General features: G+C 34.5%; 1 protein-coding gene across 1 annotated transcript in view; it reads left to right on the forward strand.

Annotated features, from left to right (window-relative positions):
• The window catches only part of LOC136159954 (phosphatidylinositol 3,4,5-trisphosphate 3-phosphatase and dual-specificity protein phosphatase PTEN-like), an 80,354-nt gene that overhangs the window by 12,056 nt on the left and 44,756 nt on the right, over positions 1-23,542 (forward strand). Inside the window, exon 2 of the mRNA XM_065922851.1 lies at positions 16,988-17,072. Coding sequence (XP_065778923.1) covers positions 16,988-17,072 — 85 coding nt within the window. The remainder of the gene's footprint in view (positions 1-16,987; positions 17,073-23,542) is intronic.

Below are 23,542 nucleotides of genomic sequence, written 5' to 3' on the forward strand. Positions count from 1 at the left end.
TATATGCCAATCCCAGTGTCCCAATCCATCCCACCTCCACTTCCCCTTTGGTATTCTTATGTTTGTCCTCTTTCTCTACCTCTGTGTCTATTTGTGCTTTGCAAATAAGTTCATCTATACCATTTTTATAAATTCCACATATATGCATTATTGTATAGTATGTGTTTTTCTGACTTACTTCACTCTATGACAATCTCTGGGTCCATCCATTTATCTGCAAATGGCACAATTTCATTCCTTTTTGTGACTGAGTAATATTTCCTTGTTTATATGTATCATATCTTCTTTATCCATTCATCTGTTGATGGACATACAGGTTGCTTCCATGTCCTGGTTATTGTGAATAGTGTGGCAATGAACACTGGGCTATGTGTGTCTTTTTGAATTACTATTTTCTCAGGTTATGTGCCCAGTAGTGGGATTGCTGTGTATTATGGTGGTTTCATTTTTAGTTTTTGAAGGAACTTCCATACTGTTCTCCATAGTGGCTGTACCAATTTACACTCCCACCAACAGTGTAGGAGGATTCCCTTTTCTCCACACCCTCTCCAGCATTTATTGTTTGTAGAATTTTTGATGTTGGCTCTTCTGACCAGTGTGAGGTGATACCTCACTGTAGTTTTGATTTGTATTAGCAGTGTTAAGCATCTTTTCGTGTGTTTATTGGCTATCTGTATGTCTTTGGAGAAATTCCTGTTTAGGTCTTCTTCCCATTTTTCTATTGGGTTGTTTATCTTTTTGATATTGAGCTACTTGAGCTGTTTGTATATTTTGGAGACTAATCTGTTGTCAGTTGCTTTGTTTGCAAATATTTTCTCCCATTTTGAGTACTGTCTTTTCATCTTAATTATGATTTCCTTTGCAAAAGCTTTTAAGTTTCATTAGGTCCCACTTGTTTATTTTTGTTTTTATTTTCATTACTTTAGGGGGTTGGTCAAAAAAGATTTTGTTGTGATTTATGTTAAAGAGTGCTCTGCCTATGTTTTCCTTTAAGAGTTCTATAGTGCCTGGCCTTACATTTTGATCTTTAATCCATTTGAGTTTACTTTTGTGTATGGTGTTTGAGAGTATTCTAATTTCATTTAGCCATCTAGTTTTCCCAGCATCACCTATTGAGACTGTCTTTTCTTCGTTGTATATTCTCATCATTTTTTTTGTCATAGATTAATTAACCATGGGTGTATGGGTTTATTTCTGGGCCTTCTGTCCTATAGCATTAATCTATATTTCTGTTTTTGTGCCAGTGCCATACTTTGTTGATTTCTGTAACTTTGTAGTATAGTGTGAAGTTAGGGAGCCTGATTCCTCCAGCTCTGTTTTTCTTTCTCAAGATTGCTGTGTCTGTTCAGGGTCTTTTGTGTTTCCATACAAATTGTAAGATTTTCTATTCTAGTTCTGTGAAAAATGCCATTGGTAATTTGATAGGGATTGCATTGAATATGTAGATTGCTTTGAGTAGTATAGTCATCTTCACAATATTGAATTCTTCCAGTCCAAGAACATGGTATATTTCTCCATGTGTTTATGTTGTCTTTGATTTCTTTAATCAGTATCTTACAGTTTTCTGTGTACAGTCTTTTGCCTTCTTAGGATTGGATTTTATTTCTTTTTCTGTTACAGTGGTAAATGGAATTGTTTCCTTAATTTCTCTTTCTGATCTTTCATTGTTACTGTATAGGAATGCAAGAGATTTCTCTGTGTTTAGTATCCTACAACTTTGATAAATTTATTGACGAGCTCTAATAGTTTTCTGATAGACTCTTTAGGATTTTGTAAGTATAGTATCATGTCATCTGTAAACAGTGACAGTTTTACTTCTTTTCCAATTTGAATTCCTTTATTTTCTTCTTCTTCTCTGATTGCTGTGACTTGTGCTTCCAAGACTGTTTTGAGTAATAGTGATGAGAGTGGGCACCTTTGTCTTGTTTCTGACCTTAGAGGAAATGCTTTCAGTTTTTCACCATTGAAAATAATGTTTGCTGTGGGCTTGCCATGTATGACCTTTAATATGTTAAGATAGGTTTCATCTATGCCCACTTTCTAGAGAGCCTTTTTTTTTCTTTATCATAAATGGGTGTTGAATTTTGTCAAAAGTTTTTCTGCATCTATGACCATTTTTGAAAAATATATTTAAAAAATTTTTTGCTGTGATGGGTCTTCATTGCTGCACATGGGCTTACTCTAGTTGTAGCAAGTGTGGGCTACTCTTCATTGCTATGTGTGGGCTTCCCATTGCAGTGACTTCTCTGGTTGTGGAGCACAGGCTGTAGGTGTGTAGTCTTCAAAATTGCAGTGTGTGGGCTTAGTAATTGCAGCTCATGGGCTCTGGAGCATAGGCTCAGTCTTTGGGTGCACAGGCTTGATTGCTCCATGGCATGTGGTATTAAACTGGTGTCCCTTGCCTTGCAAGGTGTGTACTTAACCACTGGACTGCCAGCGACTGCCCCATGTGGTTTTTATTATTAAATTTGTTAATGTGATATGTCACATTGATTGATTTGCATATATTGAAGAATCCTTGCATCCTTGAGATAAATTCCACTTGATCATGGTATATGATCCTTTTAAAGTGGATCTGAATTCAGTTTGCTAGTATTGGGTTGGCCAAAGTGTTCAGATTTTTTGTATCATTTTATGGAGAAACACAAAGGAACCTTTTGGCCTATCCAATATTGAGGATTTTTGCATCTATGTTCATCAGTGATGTTGGCCTGTAATTTTCTTTTTGTTATCTTTGTCTGGTTTGGTATCAGGGTGATGGTGGCCTCATAGAAAGAGTTCAACAGTGTTTTTCCCTCTGCAGTTTTTTGGAAGAGTTTGAGAAGGATAGGTATTAGCTCTTCTCTCAATGTTTGATAGAATTTTTTGTGTAGCCATATGGTCCTGGACTTTGGAAGATTTTTAATCACAGTTTCAATTTCATTACTTCTGATTGGTCTGTTAATATTTTCTGTTTCTTCCTGGTTCTTGGAAAGTTGTGCATTTCTAAGAATTTGTTCATTTCTTCCAGGTTGTTCATTTTATTGGCATATGGGCTTGAAGTAATCTCTTTACATCCATTGTATTTCTACAGTGTCAGTTGTATTTCTGCAGTGTCAGTTGTTATTTCTCCTTTTCATGTCTAGCTTTATTGATTTGAGTCCTCACCCTCTTTTTTTCTTGAAAATTTTTAAGAGTTGTTATTTTATATTGGAATTTAGCTAGTTAACAGTTTTGTGATAGTTGCGGGTGGCAGCAGAGGGACTCAGTAGGTATATATGTATTCATTTCCCCCCAAACTCCTCTCCTCTCCAGGCTGCCACATAACATTGAGCAGAGTTTCCTGTGCTATAGAATATGTTTATGTTGATTATTCATTTTAAACTTAGTGATGTGTACATGGTGATCTGAAACTCCCTAACTACTGTCCCTTTTCCTTGCTTTCCTGCCCCACCTAAGCCATAGGTTTGTTCTCTTTAGTCTGTGAGACAGATTCTGGTTTATAAATAGATCCATTTGTATCATTTCTTTTTAGACTCTGAATATAAGGAATGGCATATGAGATTTCTCTTTCTCTGGCTTTCCTCAGTGTGACAATTTCTCGGTACGTCCATGTTGCTACAGGTGGCGGTATTTCATTCTTTTTAATGACTAAGTAATACTCCATTGCGTATATGTGCCACATCTTCTTTATCCAGTCCTATGTTGATGGACATTTAGGTTCCTTCCATGTCTTGGCTAACATAAACAGTGCTTCAGTGAACTTTGAGGTGCATGTATCCTTTTGGATCCTGTTTTTCTCCAGATGTGTGACCAGGAATGGGATTGAATGATCATATGGTAACTCTATTTTTAGTTTTTTAAGGAACCTCCATACTGTTACTGGTTATTAGGGCTATTTGGATTCCTTTTAGTGCTGAAAAGGTCACACAGATTGTGATTATTGTATAGTGTCCAAGAAGTAAGGCTTGCCATCTGTTACACAAATATAGGAAAAAGTTAAGATAATCTAGTGATGTAAGTGGTTTTGAGACTTCTCCTTTTGGAATCATCTGTTAATTACAATTTTTAAAAAGAAATATCAAATTTTAAGCTTTTGCAAAAATAAAACAATGGTTATGACAGTGTTGATACTTTGCTACTAAAATTTGAAGATAGTGGTTGGGAACTAAATATTACGTAATGAAAGTCTGACTTTTATCATTTATTTTCTTAAGATTGTTTGGATATGTAAGTGGAAACGTAGTGTTTTAACTTGAGATACTATGTTATACAGGATTTTGGTACTGTGGTTGTATAAGGCTTTTAAGCTTTAGTTTTCCTAGGAGTTGATTTATAGAAATTCATTATTCTAGAACTCAACCAGTTATTGGATAGAATAAATATTTCTTAAAAATTTGCTTAAATATTTTTCAAGTGCTTTGCTTTCTTCTGTAGCTCAGTTCTTGTCTGTATGCTAGTAGATGAGTTTCCTCTAAAATCTTGGTGTTACGTTTTCAACCACAGCAGTAGTTGTTAATGTCTTATCATCCCTTAGAATTTCTTAGACGTCTTTAAAATGCATATTGGGCTTAATAGGATCTGATTAATTTTAATCTACTTTATTATGTTGACATTGCTTTTTACTGAGAAGTTTGTTACCTGCCATGCCAAGTGTGATTAATAAGATCAGATGTAATATTTAGATATGATTGTGAATTTATGTTCTCAAATGCAGCTTTGTGTCTGGGGCTTCTAGTTTGTGTAAGAAATGTCTTGCCAGTTTAAAGTTAATGTCTGATTAAAGTAAATTGTTTTACTAGTATCAGTTTATAGAATTTATTCATTATTAAATTGTAGGCCATGAAAAGAATGATGCCGTTTTTTGGGGGGGTCGGATAGATAGTACATATGTAAATTATAGCTCTTACATGGAGTGTGGTGCATGTGTAGGTGAGATTTTTTATCTAAATACTCGAGGTTTAAAAGTCTTCACCTGTTCTGTTTACCTAATAGTATTTAAAGGGTGTGAGGTATTAATAAGAGCTTTTCTCCTCTTCATTTCTCTCCTTTCCATCTAACTGTTGGTATTTTTGTCTTTCTCTGTGTTAAATGTTGTGTTTTTAAAAGTTTAGTTACTGGATGTAAAAGTTACTAAGTTTTTTTTAATGTTTCAGCTTAATTATTTTCCAAAATTTTTTACTGTGTTCTCCTTTGGATATGAAGATTCCATAACTAATCATTGTCAGTCATTGTGTCTCCTCCCCTAGTTGTAATAATTGGGTTCATACTAAAATGGAACATGCTGTCTAGAATTAAGAGTGATAACAGTTCAAAGCCAGGTATGTAGACTTATTCTTGTAGCTGTTAGTATATTCTAAAACTATCTTATTAAATCTTAAGATGAATTTTTGCTAGTATTTTAGCAAATATGTAATTTAAGATCTTTCGGATAATACACTTATTCAAGCAGTTTTAAATTGGTATGGTTAAAATACCACCAGTGGGAATATGAATCATACAGCATTAGAACAAGGCACTTATCATAAGGTCAGTAACATGATTCTTACCAATAGAGGAACGAATGCCAATATATTTGCCTTCATATTTTAAAATCTACCTGAATTTCTAGTTCATATTGTTCTTACCCAGATTAAAATACTGCACTGAGGCAACACTATTTTTGCTGATTGAGGAAAAAAGTAAGTAATTTCTAAATGATTTTCTGACTTAAGCTATGAAATAGAGAGATTAGATTTTATAATATTAAAGCCAAATATAAAATGAAGCAGCAAGTACATACTTGTTTGGAACTTTTTTCCTTTAAAATGGATCAAATTAATGACTTTCTTTAAAAGGTAGATTTGATTGTTAGAAGTAAATTTAAAAATTTTGCAGTTTTGGCTGAATTAATAGGAGAAGGAAAATGCATTTGTTGAAGACACATTTGTATTAGAACTTTTTTTTTCTTAGCTTGTGTGTGGTAGTTTTGAATGTTAGAGAACTTGTTCATGATTGTATCTAAAAGGTCAATTCAGTTACAAATCTTGGAATCTTTTTTTCTTCCAGAATGCAATTTGCTAATATTGAGTGAATTGACACTGAATGTTACTAGGCTTTTGTTGTCATACTACTGACAAATCCCTTGCCATCTTCTGTACCCTGTGCCATCTTTGAATGTCTTTTTTTTTCTGTAAAAATTAATGACCTTTTATCTTTTTGCATAGCTATAGAGTAGCCAAAACTAATGTTTTAGGTAGTTACTTCTATTAAAATAAAGGATAAAAGAATGGCTTTTATCATAGAAAGATATTACAGAAGTAATGCATAAATCTTAACATTGAGTATGAGTATTAGAGCATAAAAGACACCCTCTTATGTACTTTAGTGTAATAATGGATTGAAATAATTTAAACTTTTACAGTCTTAATATGCTTTATTAAGCTTTTGTGGTAGAAAATTAGTATTTGGCTTAGTTCAAGCTTATAATGTTGATAAATGTCTAATGCATGTTGTTGCCCTGATAATCTCTTTGAGCGTTATTATTTGTTTGTCATCAGTAGTCAGTCTTCGATGTTGTTTAGTGGGAGCAGCACTGTAGGGAGGTGGTGTGTATGTGTGTATTTTAACAGCAGCAGAGTTCTGAAACAGGAAGTCAGTCTTATCGTATTCATCCAGAGCCCTAGGAAGAAGGTAATTGTTCGGTGTACTCATTAAAACCAGCTAGTTGAGCAACTTAAATTTTTTTAGAGATTCACAGATGCAGGTTTGAACAGTTGTTGGATATATTACTTCATAATTAACAACTACTATGGAGAAAAACTGATTCAGTTAGTTGAGGGTACTAATACACTAAACACCTCAGCTCAATGCACTAATAAATTATGCTTTGGATTTTAAGAGTATTGCTCATACTGTCAGTGACTTGATAAGATATTTTTCTGTGTTATTAGTTCATGGGATCTCAAAGACTTGGACACGACTGAGCAACTAAGCATACACACATCAGTGACCTGAGAACATATTTTTCTGTGGTTCTTATTTGCTTAAATTTACATAGTTAAAAGTTCACGGTGCCTTCATTGTTCCTTTAAAAAGATTTTTTTTTTAAACTCAGTGGAATCTTAATGTATCTGGCTTGAAATATTTTCAGAATTATTCTTAAATTTGAATGGTTTAATAGAAAAAAGTTACTTCTGTTTTATCTGTCAACTGGAATTTATCTTTCCCTGTTAATGTACATATGAACATAATTAGATCTTATGAATCAGTGTTTCCATAGTGTTCTGTGATCTTGCTTATAAACATTTTTTATGTCGTTGGGTACTTATTTTAAAAGCTGTACAGGTAATATTTCATCAGGCTAAATATCATGATTTGCTAAGCAGCACCACTGTAAGTATCTTTGCACAGTTTACCTTTTCCTTTGCTTTGTGCTTTTAGAATGTGGTGTTAGAGCAGGACTGCCAGAGAGAAAGGTACAGCAGCGTCACAGCTCTCTCTTACAGCTGGTGAATTTCTTGCCAAGTGAACCAACTTACAGAGTTGCTTGTAAGTGGAAGAATTACTAGCAGTTCTTAATACTACCTTTGAAGAATGTGATGCTTTCATTTACAAAGTGAGATATAAATTTATGTAAACTTTTCTGTCAAGAAGAGTTGGTATAGTATAAAAACATCAAAGAAAGTTGAGAGGTTTAAATTGCTTGGAGAAGTAGAAAAACTTTAGTAGTTCCTCAGTTATTTGGCTTTCTGGTTTGGCAGTACTGGCAGAAAATTTAAAAGTGTTAAATGGAACCTAAAATTTATGCTAAAGTGAATTTAAGTTAATATATTGAAATCCCTCTTATAATTTGTTTATGAAGACACTGTATTGAGTTGCCTTGTAATGAGACACTTAAACTAAAAAAAACCAGGCATTTCTAACTTATGCAACTTCAAATAATTATAGCCCCTTATTTACAACTGTAGACCCCTTTGCAGTTTTATATTTTAAAGATATTTCCTCATATCTCATTTGATCTTTGAAACAACCAGTGAAGAAATTGCAGCAAGTCTTATTATTTTATAGAAAAACAATAGTATTTGAGGTTCAGAGATTCAGTAACTTAACTTGAAGTATAGGCTTTAAAGTTGCAAAACTAAGGATAGAATTCTGGTATTCTGTATTAAAAAACAGTATATACATTACGTGCTTAGAACAGGGCCTTTCACCTAGAAAATATTTCCAGTGTTCCTGTTCATTTCTCCTTTATTCTTAAAATTCCCATCTTTTTGAGTATTCTTTCTCATTATTTCTGTAGTTCATGCGTTTGTACCTCTGTGCCCTTTTCACTTTAGAAAATAAAATTTTAGGCTGCATTAATTTGGTTTGTAGAGGGACGATTATATGACATGTATTAGGGCAGATGTTCTTAAATAATAAATAACACTTTATCAACTGGGAAATTCAAGCAACTTCTATTATTTCTGCCTTCCTCTCAGTGTGAATCATCAGTTTAGAAACCAGATCCAAACATTTAACACACTTTTTAAGGGAAAAAAAAAATCTAGTAAGAAATATAAAATCTTTTATTAAATGAGAAAGTCATAGAAGTCTATGAGGATAGCTAGTATTTAAAGCATAATTTGATTATAAACGTTGATAATGTGGATATAACTGTGACATATTTGGAAAGTATTTGTTAAATTTAAACCTGTTAAAATTTGTTGAAAGGAATGTGAAGGTGATGTAACTAATGAATCAATGGCTGAATTTTTCTTCTCACCTGAGCCTTAAGTGCCTGTGAGTTGAAAGCACTCCCAGAAAGCCGAGCAAAGCTCCAGATAATCCTAGAAAATGAAATTAAATGGTGAAGTTCTGGTATTTGCTAACTTGTTTTTGATTGTTGTCTTCTCTTTTTAGTCTGACCTGATTCCTTTACCCCTGCTGCCAGTTTAGCTCAGTGTTCCTTTTGTGAGCGGGGCAACTTCAGATTTGCTCTGGATGCTTTTTGATACTCTCTAAGTCTGTATGTCACTTTTATTTGACCTGTCATGTTCCATGTATGGGATAGCTTCTAACTTCATATTGCACACCTTTCAGCTAATTAGAATTCTAAAAATAACTTTTATGTGACTTATGGAAATAATTTTCCTAAAAATAATTATAGCAGGAAAAATACATAGTTAATGGTTTGTAGTTTAGCACTGCATTTCGGTTTGTAAGTTGTAAAGGGATAAGCATCTCTATTAATATATACTATATGGAGTGCTACAGAGAAACTTTTCAGAACTGCTTTGCTGTTAGTAATTATGCTTAAAATAAGATTCAGCTTTTGTGTCAGGAACACATTGTTATAAAATAAGGCTCAGGGGGCCTATTTTCCCTCCCTTACCATTTTAATAAAATATGCAATAGAATGGAAAGTAGTAAAGCAAAATATCTTCGGGGGCTATATTTGGTTGTTGTCCTCTATTTGAAAATCCAAGGTAAATTTATCATATGAACCCCATTAACTTAGGCTCAAATAAACTTCTGAGGTAAGGTAGACTCTTGAGATCTCAACCCACATTTTTTTTTTAAGCTTTTTATAATTTTTTATCATTTATTTTTGGCAGTGCTGGGTCTTCATTGCCATGGGAGCATCTCGTGGCGGTGGCTTCTTTTGTTGTGGGGCGCACAGGCGCACAGGCGTCAGTAGTTGCAGCTCCTGGGCTCAGAGCGCAGGCTCAGTAGTTATGGCACACGGGCTTAGTTGCTCTACAGCATGTGGGATCTTCCCGGACCGGGGCTCAAACCTGTGTCTCCTGCATTGGCAAGTGGATTCTTTACCACTGAGTCACCAGGGTAGCCCCCACAAGTTTTTTTTTTTAAAAGACGTTTTGTTAATCAGGGGTAACTTGGAACATATTTTTAGTTTTTTAAGTTATGCTTGGATGCTTAGAACAGCCAATAAAAAATTGTTTAGCTTTTATCATAGCCACATTATAAGAATAATAGGTCAGTTATGGGTTGAATCAACCTCTGTGGATGTATTTTAAAAATTATTATATTTTAAAACTTAATTATTATTAAGTTTTTCTCTTTGGGACAGTATTCTGTGATGTGAGAAGGATTGTTGTAGCACTTGACTCATACGATATACTGTGTATAATTATCAGAACTCATACACCAGCAACTTAAGATCTGTGTATTTAGTTGTATTAAGTTATACCTCTATTAAAGCAAAACAAAACAAATTTAACATGTTTGCTTGAGGGTGGGGGAGTGGGGGGAAGAACTACCAGTGTATATCGGATCTCCTGTAGCTGTGGTGGCGTTCATCCTGGGCAAGAGAGGACCATGTATGCATTTCTTACCTGTCTCCTTATTTCATGTGCAGCAGCCACTGCTGTGGGGAATAAAGTCTTCCCGCCCCTGCCCCTCCACCTTGGAGTTACATTTTGCATATGTTCTTAAGTTAAATAAAAAAAGCAATATACTAAAGGTTTGAAAGAATTAAAGTTTCTGTTAGGCTTTGATGTTCTTTAGAAGGCTTAGGTTATTCAGCAAGTCAGTGTCATTGAAAAACAGCTGAACAGTTACAGTGGGCTCTTAAGATCTAGTTTTATACCAATGACAAACATCATTATGTTCTAGGCATTGTTCATATATTAAATCATTTAATCCTTAGAACAACCCTATATGATGGGTACTTTTATTAGCCCCTTCTACTTATTCAAAATAATATCCAGTAAGTGCAAGTTAAGCCTATTCTAATATTTCTTCCCTCGGTTATTCCTGTTTGGTTGAAATTATCTTAAAAAGTATGTCATAAAAATTTTAACAGAAAGCAAAAAGTTATATGTAAGAAAGATTTTATTTATTGATACAATTCTTGGCTTGAGAAATGTTTGCCTCAAAATTGAGTACTCATTAGTTGCTGACATCAGTTTTGGAAATACCAGTAGATTTTTCTGTTGTCTTTTAGAAGTTTTTTAATATTTGATTAGTAAATTACTTCCATTTGGAGTTACATACATAATGAGTTTGAACTGTAACTTAACTACTGATGGCTTTGGTACCATTCTTTTTGATCCACAGTTTCATCATCTGTGGGCTTCCTTTGTGGCTCAGCTGGTAAAGAATCCGCCTGCAATGTGGGAGATCTGGGTTTGATTCCTGGGTTGGGAAGATCCCCTAGAGAAGGGAAAGTTCTGGCCTGTAGGATTCCATGGACTGTATAGTACTTGGGGTGCAAAGAGTCAGACACGACTGAGTGACTTTCACTTTCATCATCTGTGAAGTGGTAATGTTACTGCAAAGGATTGTTAGGATTAAGTGAGAATGTATTTGGTATACTGTCTGGGACATGGTCTCTGTTAATCTAATTTATGTTGTATGCCAAAGTGTTGAGTAAAATTTCAAACTGTATGAATAAGGAAGGTGTTAAGTCTGAGGAAAATGAAACTTTAAGAAGGCTAAATTCCTCAATTGTGTTTAAAGGAAGAATTGGATTGTTGCTTAGTAAGAGATTGCAGAGCCATGGGTTGTTGCTCTGCTAGAAACTCCCATGTTGATCCTGGCCTTTGACTTCTTATCTGTCTGATTGACTTGAACTTCCTGTCACAGCATCCTTAAACCTAGACCTAATGTCAGTCCTGCCACCTTCTGCATAAAACTTTGTGTGTGAGCTGTACTGGACTGCTCGCTTTTTCTGAATATTTTATGTGTTGGGTTGGTCAAAAAGTTCATTCACGTTTTTCCATACCACCTATGGAAAAACTCAAAAGAACTTTTTGGCCAACCCAGTATTTCCATGTATCTGTTCTACTCTCTGTTTAGAATGTTGTAACTGCTTTTGTTTCTTCTTTTTTTCTGATGTATGACTTATTTCTTGAGGATTTCTAACATTACCTACCTACTTTGTAATTTCTAACATATCACCTACTTTCTCTCTACCTCTGCAGAATTAATCCTTTCTCTTGCTCTTAAAACATCTTGATCTTATGTATATATAATGGGGCCTTTGGCGTAGTTGTAGGTTTGTGTGTCTGTCTTCCTTGATAGAATAGGAACTCCTAGAGTGTGGTAGTCTTTGCTTACTTAGACTTATGTTCTCAGTTTCCTGTGTACAATGTTTAGTATGTGAATGTTGAGTGCGTGTTTAGATAATTGAGTAAAGGAGGAGCCGATGAGTATCCCCATTCATGTGTAGTTACTGACAAGTGTTTTTCTTAAGTAAGTTAACCAAGCCCTTTGCAACCTTATTTACTTTATTTGTTAATATTCATAGTTCAAGGATAAATCTAAATTTAGTCTTTGTTAAAATGACTGCATTTCAAGGTGCTTTATATTTCTGTGCATTTAAAAAAATTTATTGACGTGCAATTGGTTTACAGTGTTTCAGCAGTACAGCAGAGTAATTCAGTTATGTATGTATGTACATATATATATTCTTTTCCAGGTTCTTTTCCATTATAGGTTATTCAAGATACTGAATATGACTCCCTGTGCTATACAGTAGGTCCTTGTTGGTTATCTATTTTGTATATAGTAGTGTGTATGTATAAATACGAAATTCCTAATTTATCCCTTCTCCCACTTATATGCTTTCCTGTAAGGCTGGAATCTTACTAGCATTCCCACTGAAATTAATGGTTAGGTAAGTTTGTTAGTAGTAATAAAATTTTTTTACATAAAAAATTTCTGTTGTTTTGCTCAGAAAACCTTGGCATAATTTCAGTTTATATTTTTTAGTAAAATTTTATAATTATTTCGTTAGAAATTCCAGATTTGTGGTAGTTGCCACTGCTTTGGGTTCCCTACTGCTGCCTCATTTTTTTTCTCTTAATTTCCATTTTCTTATGTTTGTATTCTATAAGACAGTTAAAAAGTAAAGATTATCCATATTCAGGAATTGTAGTGCTTCAGGCTTGATTTGAGCCTCTTGTCTCCTTCCTTTTTTTTTTTTTTTTTTGGTGAGTGGATACCTAAAACATTTTGGTAATTAGGAATTAGATTTTTAGGTGGGGCTGTTTTCTTATGTGAGAATAATAGATGATAGCTAATATTTGTGATGTTAAAAATGATGATCCTAATGGAACCCTTTGAGGTTGAGGGTGAATTTATGTATTCTTAAAGTGACAAAAATTATTCATGGCCTATATACTTTTATTATTATTATTTATTAAAGAAATTCAGCTTTTTAAAAAGCTACATACAAAGCTGATTGTAAGTCATACAGGGCAAGACAATATTTTGTTAAGACACTTAGGAAATAGATTTGGAGATAATTAGATTATAAAACAATTTTTTTTAAACCTGTTATACAAACAGTATAGGTGATCATATTAAAACAAGCAAAAATGAGGAAAAATTATATTCCTACTACCTAGATATTATTACCTTTAGTACTTTAATCTTTGTACTTTGTACTTTAATTTTTAGTACTTTAATCTAGTACTTTGTAATCTTTCTGTCTGCATATTTTAATTATACTGGTATGGTGTATATGTTTTCTTTTATTAAAATAGTATCACATTGTACTTTCTCTTTTGAAACCTTTTTTTTTCCAGTCAGTAATGTCTACTTATCCTTTTTTGTGAATTTTCATCTCAGCCAATACTTAGATCATATTTAGAATTTCTCTAGTTGGTTCAGAAATATCCTTGGTGGCCGGTTGGTCTGAAACAGCAGCCAGAGCAGGGTTGATTGTACCAGCGAACTTGGCTTTAGAACCCTAAGCCTTTAAGTCAAGGACAGCTACCGATTTCTCCCCTCTTCAGCTTTGAAACCATACTTGGATTTTTTTTAAAAAGATAATTTGAAAGATACTGGGTCATGTCCTACAGACTTTCTGAATTGTCCAGTTTATACATATAATGTCATTTAGCTTGTTCTATCTCATATCTGGTAAATTAAAATTTATATATAAGTGTTTCATGGATTCTCAGATTGAAGATAATGTGGCTCTCATAGATGATGCTGTGTCTTTTCTGTTGCATCACATCGAAAGTTACGTGATCTCTACTTAACTTGCTTGGTAATGCTGAGATTGACCACTGAAATTGGGTGATGACAGTCTTTTCTGTGTGTTATTCAATTATGTTTGTCTTCTTACATTAGAAGATACATTATGTGGTGTTTTCTTACATTAGAAGATATATTGTGTGGTATTACTTTGGCTCTGTTAGAAAGTTCAGTTCCTTATTATCCACTCACCTATTGATTTAGTACCATTTGTTGATCCTTGCCTAAGTCAATAATTTTATTAGGGCTTTCAAAGTTTGATCTTTCTGATTCTAATTGATTTTCTAAAATTTTTATTTTTATTAACTGGTGTTTTCTGTTGTGTTTGCTTTATGAAATGGAGCTATTGAGTTGCCCTGAAATAGAGTTCCTACAGGAAAAGTAGGATAAATCCTTTATCTCTCCCTTTACCAATTTCAAAGTAAAGAAAATAACTTCCAGTAGACACTTACCAAAGCTTAAAAGTGAAAATAATTTTTTGTTTTGTTATAACTTTTTCTGTATTGAGTATCTTTATAGACTCAGAGATTTATTTCCATTTTATTCAGGATTCTTTGATTTACTACCACTTACGTTTTTTCTCTGATGCTCAGTTTGTCACGAATTTAGCCATTCTTCATGCTAGCTTCTATGTATGTTTGATATAGGCCACTAATGTATGTATGCTTTCCTTGCTTTCTGGCACAGAAAGATATTATCTGTACCTTCCCTGCCCCAGATCTGACATCAACTGTTTTTTCAAGGAGTTGATACCTTTTAGTGTAGTATGAGGAGAAGGCAATGGCACCCCACTCCAGTACTCTTGTCTGGAAAATCCCATTAACGGAGGAGCCTGGTGGGCTGCCGTCTTTGGGGGCACATAGAGTCGGACACGACTGAGTGACTTAGCAGCAGCAGCAGTGTAGTATGATCGGAGAAGGCAATGGACCCCACTCCAGTACTCTTGCCTGGAAAGTCCCGTGGACGGAGGAGCCTGGTAGGCTACAGTCCATGGGGTCAGAAGAGTCGGACACGACTGAGCGACTTCACTTTCACTTTTCCCTTTCATGCACTAGAGAAGGAAATGGCAACCCACTCCATTGTTCTCGCCTGGAGAGTCCCAGGGATGGGAGCCTGGTGGGCTGCTGTCTATGGGGTCACACAGAGTTGGACATGACTGACGTGACTTAGCAGCAGCAGCAGCAGTGTAATATGATATTAAAGATGAAATCAGGGTTCTAGAGGTGTTTACTGCTGCTCAGGTGACATACTTTTAGGCTGTTTCTTTGGAAAGACCTAAACAACATAAATGTCTGCAAGCATGAGTTCATACTAATATTTTCAGTTATTACTTGATTTCTTGATTTTATAATGTTATCTCTTTTCTCTTACAGTAATAATCACAAACCTTCAAGTCATTAACATAACTTCATTGATTTTTCCTATCATATTAAAGAAAAAGTTTGAAGATACTAATACTGATGTCATTAGAAATTACTGGAAAAGTTTAAAATTTCTTTGTAGCTCTTTTTTCTTAGAAAACTTCCTGCCCAGAAGTACAGTAAAATTACAGTTTCTAGATAACCCTTGAAATAATCCTTTCTCCTGGTTACCAATTTGATATTTAATCAGATTTGTTTCAGTGTGTGCTTGCCTCCTTGCCCTCCTCTTCTCTATGAAGCAACCATTTTTATTAGTCTCTCAATTATCTGTATGTGTGTTGGAGCATTCCAATTCAGGCAAATATATGTGTAAAAAATTAGTTTATAAAGTATTTCTTTATACAAAGGTAGCATACTATATACCGTTATGCACATTTTTTTCTTTAAAATATTTTGTAGATCTGTCCAAGCAGTACTAATAATTATGTAGAACATATAGTAAATAGGTAATCTTTTCTTAAATTACAGTATCAAAATGAAAGGTTTTAGTAATTTAAGTAGTTATTTTGGATTGAAAATGACACTGAAATAAGCTCGCTAATGTGAATACAGCAGAAATTAAAAAGATCTCTAGAAAGGCACTGAATTTGGTGAATTTTGTATTGTATTTGGAAGATAAATGGGTCCAATATGTGAGTATATAGCTTTGGAGATAGTCTTGAGTGGTTTAAAGCAGTTAGATTGGCTGGTTTGAAACATCTGTGTCAGAAAATCATGAGATTGATGGAGCTCAAGAAATGAGAGCCAGTCTGATGGGCAAAATACTCAGATATGTGGATAATCTGCTGCTTTATAGTTTTATATAAATTTTTCTTGAGTATAGAAGTTTGTTTTATGCAGCTGTTGTATATAAGTTAATAGAATGGCCACGCTAAGTATTGATTACCTTGTTTGGATATGAGATTAAGTTTCTACCTCAGTTCAGTATTGTCATCATCAATACCAAGGGTTAAGATACATCATTGTGGTTTTCTCAACCTCCTCACCATGTAGAATAGGAAATTGAAGTACAGGTGAGTTGTCCAGTTTATGCATCTGATTAGAGGAATAACCTGTTCTTAAATCTAATTTTCTAACTCTTAACTGTATCTACTTTTCTCTGAAAAATGAGAAATTGTGCAACTGTTTCTTGTTTCGTTTTTATTTTGATTTTTGGATTTTGTCTGGATATTTTAGTATTGTAAATATGAAAGTTACCTTTTACCTTAGATGCATTCTAAACATACTGAGTAGAATTTAAAAATCACTGTCATATGATTGATTGTGTGTTAGTTGCTCAATCATGTCTGACTCTTTGTGACCCCATGGACCGTAACCCACCAGCCTCCTCCATCCATGGGATTTTCCAGGCCAGAATACTGGAGTGGGTTTACTATTGATATTTTTTGGGGTCAGTGTATTTACCTGTATTTCTTAATTACACATGATGGCTTATAAGTAAATACATAAGACAGTGTTGTAATTAACATGGTTTGTAGTGGGGAAAACTTTTCATAATCAGCTAATGTTTTAAAACATTTACATGTAGTTTGCATTGTATATTTCAGTGAGCTAATGTTTTAAAATGTGTACATGTGGTTTGCATTGTTGCATATTTCCTTAACTTAAGCACTCAGATATTTATCCAAACATTATTGCTATGGGGTTTCCTGCAGAAAGACTTGAAGGCGTATACAGGAACAATATTGATGATGTAGTAAGGTAAGAACTTTTTAATTTTATGTTTCAAATATTGGTATATATTCATGTTGTATTTTCATTTAGGAAAATTTCTAAACCACAGAAAAAGATGTACTTTTTGATGTTAAGTTTATTTTTATTATGTTGATCTATAACTGTTTTGTTTATTTTGCTTCATGTACCTACTGGGTGTCAGTGGGATAAAACTCATTAGATAAGAACTGACCTTTTGCATAATCAGGTATATGTGTTATGATTTCATGGACTCTATAAAATGCCCCTCATCAGTGTAATATCTGGGTTCTATTGCACTATGATTTTTGTCTTTTATTTCACAATTGGGTATTAGCCTTAAAATCCTTGAGTGGATTTATTCACTTAAATTTATTTATGCTAGGGTATACATAAATGATGCAGTTTTACATAGAACAGTTTATAATGAGGCATAAATGTACAAAGGACCTGGAGAAGTATTTAGTACAGGGGATCTGGAAAGGAATTTGTTAGATACCAAAGCCTAGGTGTTTGCTTTTCAGTTTTTCATCATTTTTAAAAGGAATTATCATTCATATCTGAGTAATATTTCTCAAGGCTCATTTAAATAACCTTAAATACATTTATGACCTAAGAGTACGTAATATATTTTATGAGAGAAGGAATTTGTGTCTGCTTTATAAATAGTCAATATGTTTTCTAATTTCGGAGCAAAAAATATGTGTATAAATAAACTGTAAAATGTCAGTAGGAGGTGTAATTGGCTTTTAAAAGTTTAAATTTTCTATCATTCCTTGTACTCTCTTTCAAAAGTATCCTTTTTGGAGACTTCCAGTTTAAATGTGTGGAGGTTATGAGAACTAAATTTTATAATGAGCAGGAAAGCACTTTATAAAGCATTATGCAGATATAGAATTCTTTTTAAATAGTTGTCTTAGTATTTAAAACTATCTGTATACTCTTATATGAGCCAACCGTAGTTTTTTTCAGTAGTTAGTTTTTAGCAGTTTGCTTTGAACCAAAGTATGTTTACATTTTTGCAGTATTGAGTTGTACCCAGTTGGGTTTTTGTAGTGCTTATATTGTGTTCAGAATTAAACTTCAGTATTGACAGAAAAACTCCCAAACTACTTTGTAGTTGGTACATGAGGCTGTCACAGGAATGATTTAAGAGCTTGTGATTAAGAAATGAGTTTGCCTTCTAGTAGTTGGGCAGGACACAATGGAAGAATGGGAGCAACAGCTTGATACGGCTTAGTCAGTGTTAATACCAATCTACGGAAATACAATGATTGATAGCAAAAAGATTAAGTAAATTTTGACTCAAGAGATGGAGAATCTGGGAAACGAGCAGTGCTGTCATGAAATATGTTTGCTGCTACGGTGAAGGAGTGTTTATTAGGCCTCTTTATGGCCTAGAAGAAACATTTCTAAAGTTGATCTACTTAACATTACTGTAATTCTGTATTCAACCAACTACTAATTCAAACAAGTCAGATTGATACTCATACAGAAAAAGAGTATGAATACTCTTGAGCTCTCCTCTAGATACATTTTCCAGGCACTGTAAGAATATCCTTGTGTTAAATTAACTTGATGTGCTAATTTCTACATTGTTCTCTTCTGAATGTGAATTTGTTTATTCTGACTGTGGACTAATACTGAGGCTGATTGATCATCTTTCGGGTTACTGATAAGTCCAGTTTTTGGTTCTGTATGTATGATTTACGTATGATCATCAGATTTTTGGTGGTGGTGGTGTATTGTTTTGTCACTACAATGTGTTCGACCCATGGACTGCAACATTCCAGACTTCCCTGTCCTTCACCGTCTCCCAGAATTTGTTCTAATTCATGTCCATTGAGTCAGTGATACTACTTAACCATCTCATCCTCTGCCCACTTCTGCTGCCTTCAAACTTTCCTAGTAACAGGGTCTTTTCCAGTGAGCCGGCTCTTCACGTCAGGTAGCCAAGTACTGGAGCTTCAGCTTCAGCGTCAGTACTTACAGTGAATATTCAGGCTTGATTTCCTTTAGGATTGACTGGTTTGATTTCTTTGAAGTCCAAGGGACTCTCAAGAGTCTTCTCCAACACCACAGTTCAAAAGCATCAGTTCTTTGGCACTCAACCTTCTTTATGGTCCAGCTCTCACATCCATACATAACTACTGGATAAACCATAGCTTTGACTATACAGACCTTTCTCGGCAAAGTGATATCTTTGCTTTTGAATACACTGTCTAGGTTTCTCATAGCCTTCCTTCTAAGGAGCAAGCATTTTTTAATTTCATGGCTGCCTTCCATAGTGATTTTGGAGCCTAAGAAAGTAAAATCTGTCACTGCTTCCACATTTTCCCTTTCTATTTGCCATGAAGTGATGGGGCTAGATGCCATGATCTTAGTTGTCCGCCCCCCCCCCCCCAGTTTCTTTATTATTTCTAAAACAAAAAGTTAATAGAGAAGTTATAAATCTTCATATAATCTTTTAGTTTTTTGAATGTTGAGTTTTAAGCCAGCTCTTTCACTCTTATCAAGAGTCTCTTTAGTTCCTCTTCGCTTTCAGCCATTAGGATTGTACCATCTGCATATCTGAGGTTGTTAATATTTCTCCCCACAATCTTGATTTTAGTTTGTGATTGACCCAGTCCAGCGTTTTGCATGATATATTCTGCATATAAGTTAAATTAACAATATACAGCCTTGTCATACTCCTTTCCCAATTTTGAACCAGCCCATTGTTCCATGTAAGGGTCTAATGGTTGCTTCTTGACAACAGGTTTACCTTGTTTACAACAGGTAAAACTGTCAGGAGACAGGTAAGGTGTTCTGGTATTCCCATCTCTATAAGAATTTTCCGCCATTTGTTGTGATCCACCCAAAGGCTTTAATGTAGTCAATGAATCAGAAGTATATGTTTTTCTGGAATTCTCTTGCTTTTTCTATGATCCAGTGAATGTTGGCAATTTGATCTCTGGTTCCTCTGCCTTTTCTAAACCCAGCTTGTATATCTGAAAGTTATTGACTCACATACCACTGAAGCCTAGCTTGAATGACTTTGAGAATAACCTCACTAGCATGTGAAATGAGCACAATTGTATGATGGTTTAAACATTCTTTGACTTTGCCTTTGATTGGAATTGGAATGAAAACTATTCTTTTCCAGTCCTGGGGCCACTGCCTGGTTTTCCAAATTTGCTGTCATATTTAGTGCAGCACTTTAACAGCATCATCTTTCAGGATTTGAAATAGTTCTGCTGGATTATGTTTGTAGTAATGCTTCCTAGGTCCACTTAACTTCACATTCCAGGGTATCTGACTCTGGGTGAGTATCCATACCATCATGGTTATCCATATCAGTAAGACATTTTTGGTATAGTTTTTCTGTGTATTCTTTCCACCACTTCTTTTTTTTTTTTCACCGCTTCTTAATTTCTTCTGCTTCTGTTGTCCTTGCCATTTCTGTCCTTTATTGTACCGATCCTTCTTTGAAATGTTCCCTTGATCTTTTCATTTTCTTGACGAGATCTCTGGTCTTTCCCATTCTATTGTTTTTCTCTACTTCTTTGCAGTGTTCATTTAAGAAAGCCTCCTTATCTCTCTTTGCTATTCTATGAAACTCTGTGTTCAGTTGGATATAACTTTCCCTTTCGACCTTGCTTTTCACTTCTCCTCTTTCCTTAGCTATTTGTAAAACCTCCTCAAGCAACCTTCTTGCATTTCTTTTCATTTGGGATGGTTTTAGCCACTGCTTTCTATACTATACAATGTTAAGTTATAATAACTCCATCAAGAAAATACTGTGCTGGGAAGTATTTTGAAAATCTGTCATCTTCTGACTTCAGAAACCTCTGCCTTTATGCCTCTGAATTAAGATTCATATACATTTGGCTTGTAATCAGGAATAGCGGTTGAGGTTTATTCTGTCTCCTTTAATGTATCTAGTTTATTTTATCTAGCTTTTGACGTTTTCAGATGTCACTCTTAAAAAAAGGTTTATCCAGTGGTTACTTTAGCCAACTGATCTTGTCACCAACTGGTCTTGTCACCCTAGTGAATAATGGTTATAGCACATAAAAATGAAAAATCATCAATTGAAGATAATAACTATACAGTACTTGTTTTGTTTTTTATTTTTTTTTTGATCAGTGGATAAATGGCCAGTAATGCTCTGCTGTACCCCTCCCCCCTTAGTTTATGAGAAAGGGTGAACAGTGACCATGAAGGAAGATGTATCTTTTCCTATGAGCTAAAATGAAAATGAATAATTCTTAAGTAGTTTGTGTGTTAGGATTAACCTCTCCATGGAAATGACCATCTCTGGTACTTAGATAATTGATTTCCTTGAATGACTTGCACGATTTGGACTTCAGTTCAGTCACTCAGTTGTGTCCAACTCTTTGCGACCCCACGGACCTCAGCACACCAGGCCTCTCTGTCCATCACCAACTCCTGGAGTTTACTCAAACTCACGTCCATTGAGTTGATGATGCCATCCAAATGTCTTATCCTCTGTCATCCTTCTCCTCCCACCTTCAATCTTTCCAGCATCAGGGTCTTTTCAGATGAGTCAGTTCTTTGTATCTGGTGGCCAACGTATTGGAGTCTCAGCTTCAGCATCCGTCCTTCCAATGAATATTCAGGACTGATTTCCTTTAGAATTGACTGGTTGGATTTCCTTGCAGTTCAAGGGACTGTCAAGAGTCTTCTCCAACACCACAGTTCAAAAGCATCAATTCTTCGGTGCTCAGCTTTCTTTGTAATTCAACTCTCACATCCATACATGACTACTGGAAGAACCACAGCTTTGACCAGACGGACCTTTGTTGGCAAAGTAATGTCTCTGCTTTTTAATATGCTATCTAGATTGGTCATAGCTTTTCTTCCAAGGAGAATTTTTTAATTTCATAGCAGTAGTCACCATCTGCAGTGATTTGGGAGCCCAAAAAAATAGTCTGACACTGTTTCCATTGTTTCCCCATCTATTTGCCATGAAGTGATGGAACCAGATGCCATGATCTTAGTTTTCTGAATGTTAAGTTTTAAGCCAACGTTTTCACTCTCCTCTTTCACTTTCATTAAGAGGCTCTTTAGTTCTTCTTTGCTTTCTGCCATAAGAGTGGTGTCATCTGCATACCTGAATTTATTGATTTTTCTCCCGGCAATCTTGACTCCAGCTTGTGCTTTATCCAGTCCAGCATTTCTCGTGATGTTGGAGACACTAGTACTAATCAGTAGTGATTTTTTTTTGTTTTTTGTTCTTTTTTGGTTCAAAGATGGTAACACCTCAGTGAAAAATGTCTTTATTTTCTTATGTCTTTTCTGTTAACAGTAAACTTTGGGATTTAGAAACTGGGATATCTAAAGAGTATTTAAAATTACCTTTTCTTCTTTAATCCCGTGTATCTCCTATGATTCCTATGATTTTCCCCCAAACAAGAAATATTGTGCAGAATTCAGACTTTGTTGTTGCTGTACACTATTGCTTTGAGTAAAACACATATTCCAGATACCTTCATGCTTAAAGTTTTAACTGTTTATGAATATAATTCGTTACAGCAATGTAAGATTTTATATTTGAGGTATTCAAATATTTAACTTCTCCTTTTGAGGTTACCTCATGGGATCAGGAATTAATGTAAAAAATAAGAGCGGAGGAAAAGTGAACCAAGTTGAAATTTTTTTACTACCTTTACTGCAGGTGTTTTCTTTAATAAGCAGTTAGAATTGACAGGGCAAGACAGGGTCATTTCATAGAACGGAAATTGAAAAACTAGCTCTTCGCAGATCGTTTTTTCTTCTTTTCACCTTAATACTGCCTTCTCTCTCCTTTCTTTCTTGCCTCTAAAATTCTTGCTCTGACCAGTTGGTAATATGAAACAATGTTTTATTCAGGTGATTTATTATTCTTTGATATGTACATTAATTTTATTTCTCAGGTTAATATTGAAGTTATTGATTAATAATTTATATGTTACCTGTATAAATCTAGGCAATCTTTAACAAATTGGTGATGCTTCATATGTTTAGCAGACATAGTTTGAGAATTGTTCTGTATGTAATAAATCATAGAAATGTAAGTTTAATAGAGGTGAACTGGCTTTCTTACTGCAGAACTTTTAATGTGCTATTCTGCATTGTAATTCTGCCAAAATGAAATTCTAACATGTTTCTTTCCTTTTTTTTTTTTTCCCATTTCTTTCCCTTTCTCTTCCCCTCCTTCCTTTCCCCTTTTCTTCCCCTCCTTCCTTTCCCCTTTATCTCTTTCTTTTCCTTTGTAGTATAGTAAATAACATTTTTCTCAACAGTGTTCCATGGAGCACAATTTTGGAAATGTTGAAATGAAAAAAGTTGCATATAACAATATTTTCCTCTTTTCTGTCATTAGGAAATAAATTACTTCCTCCTCTTTTATTGGAAAGATCAGCTTTTTCACCTGTGTGTAAGCAGCCATATTGCAGATTCAAAAGTCCATCTTCCCTTTTCCTGTTTGATACATT

Source organism: Muntiacus reevesi, chromosome 2 (genome assembly GCF_963930625.1).
Source record: "Muntiacus reevesi chromosome 2, mMunRee1.1, whole genome shotgun sequence".
Lineage (NCBI taxonomy): Eukaryota > Metazoa > Chordata > Mammalia > Artiodactyla > Cervidae > Muntiacus > Muntiacus reevesi.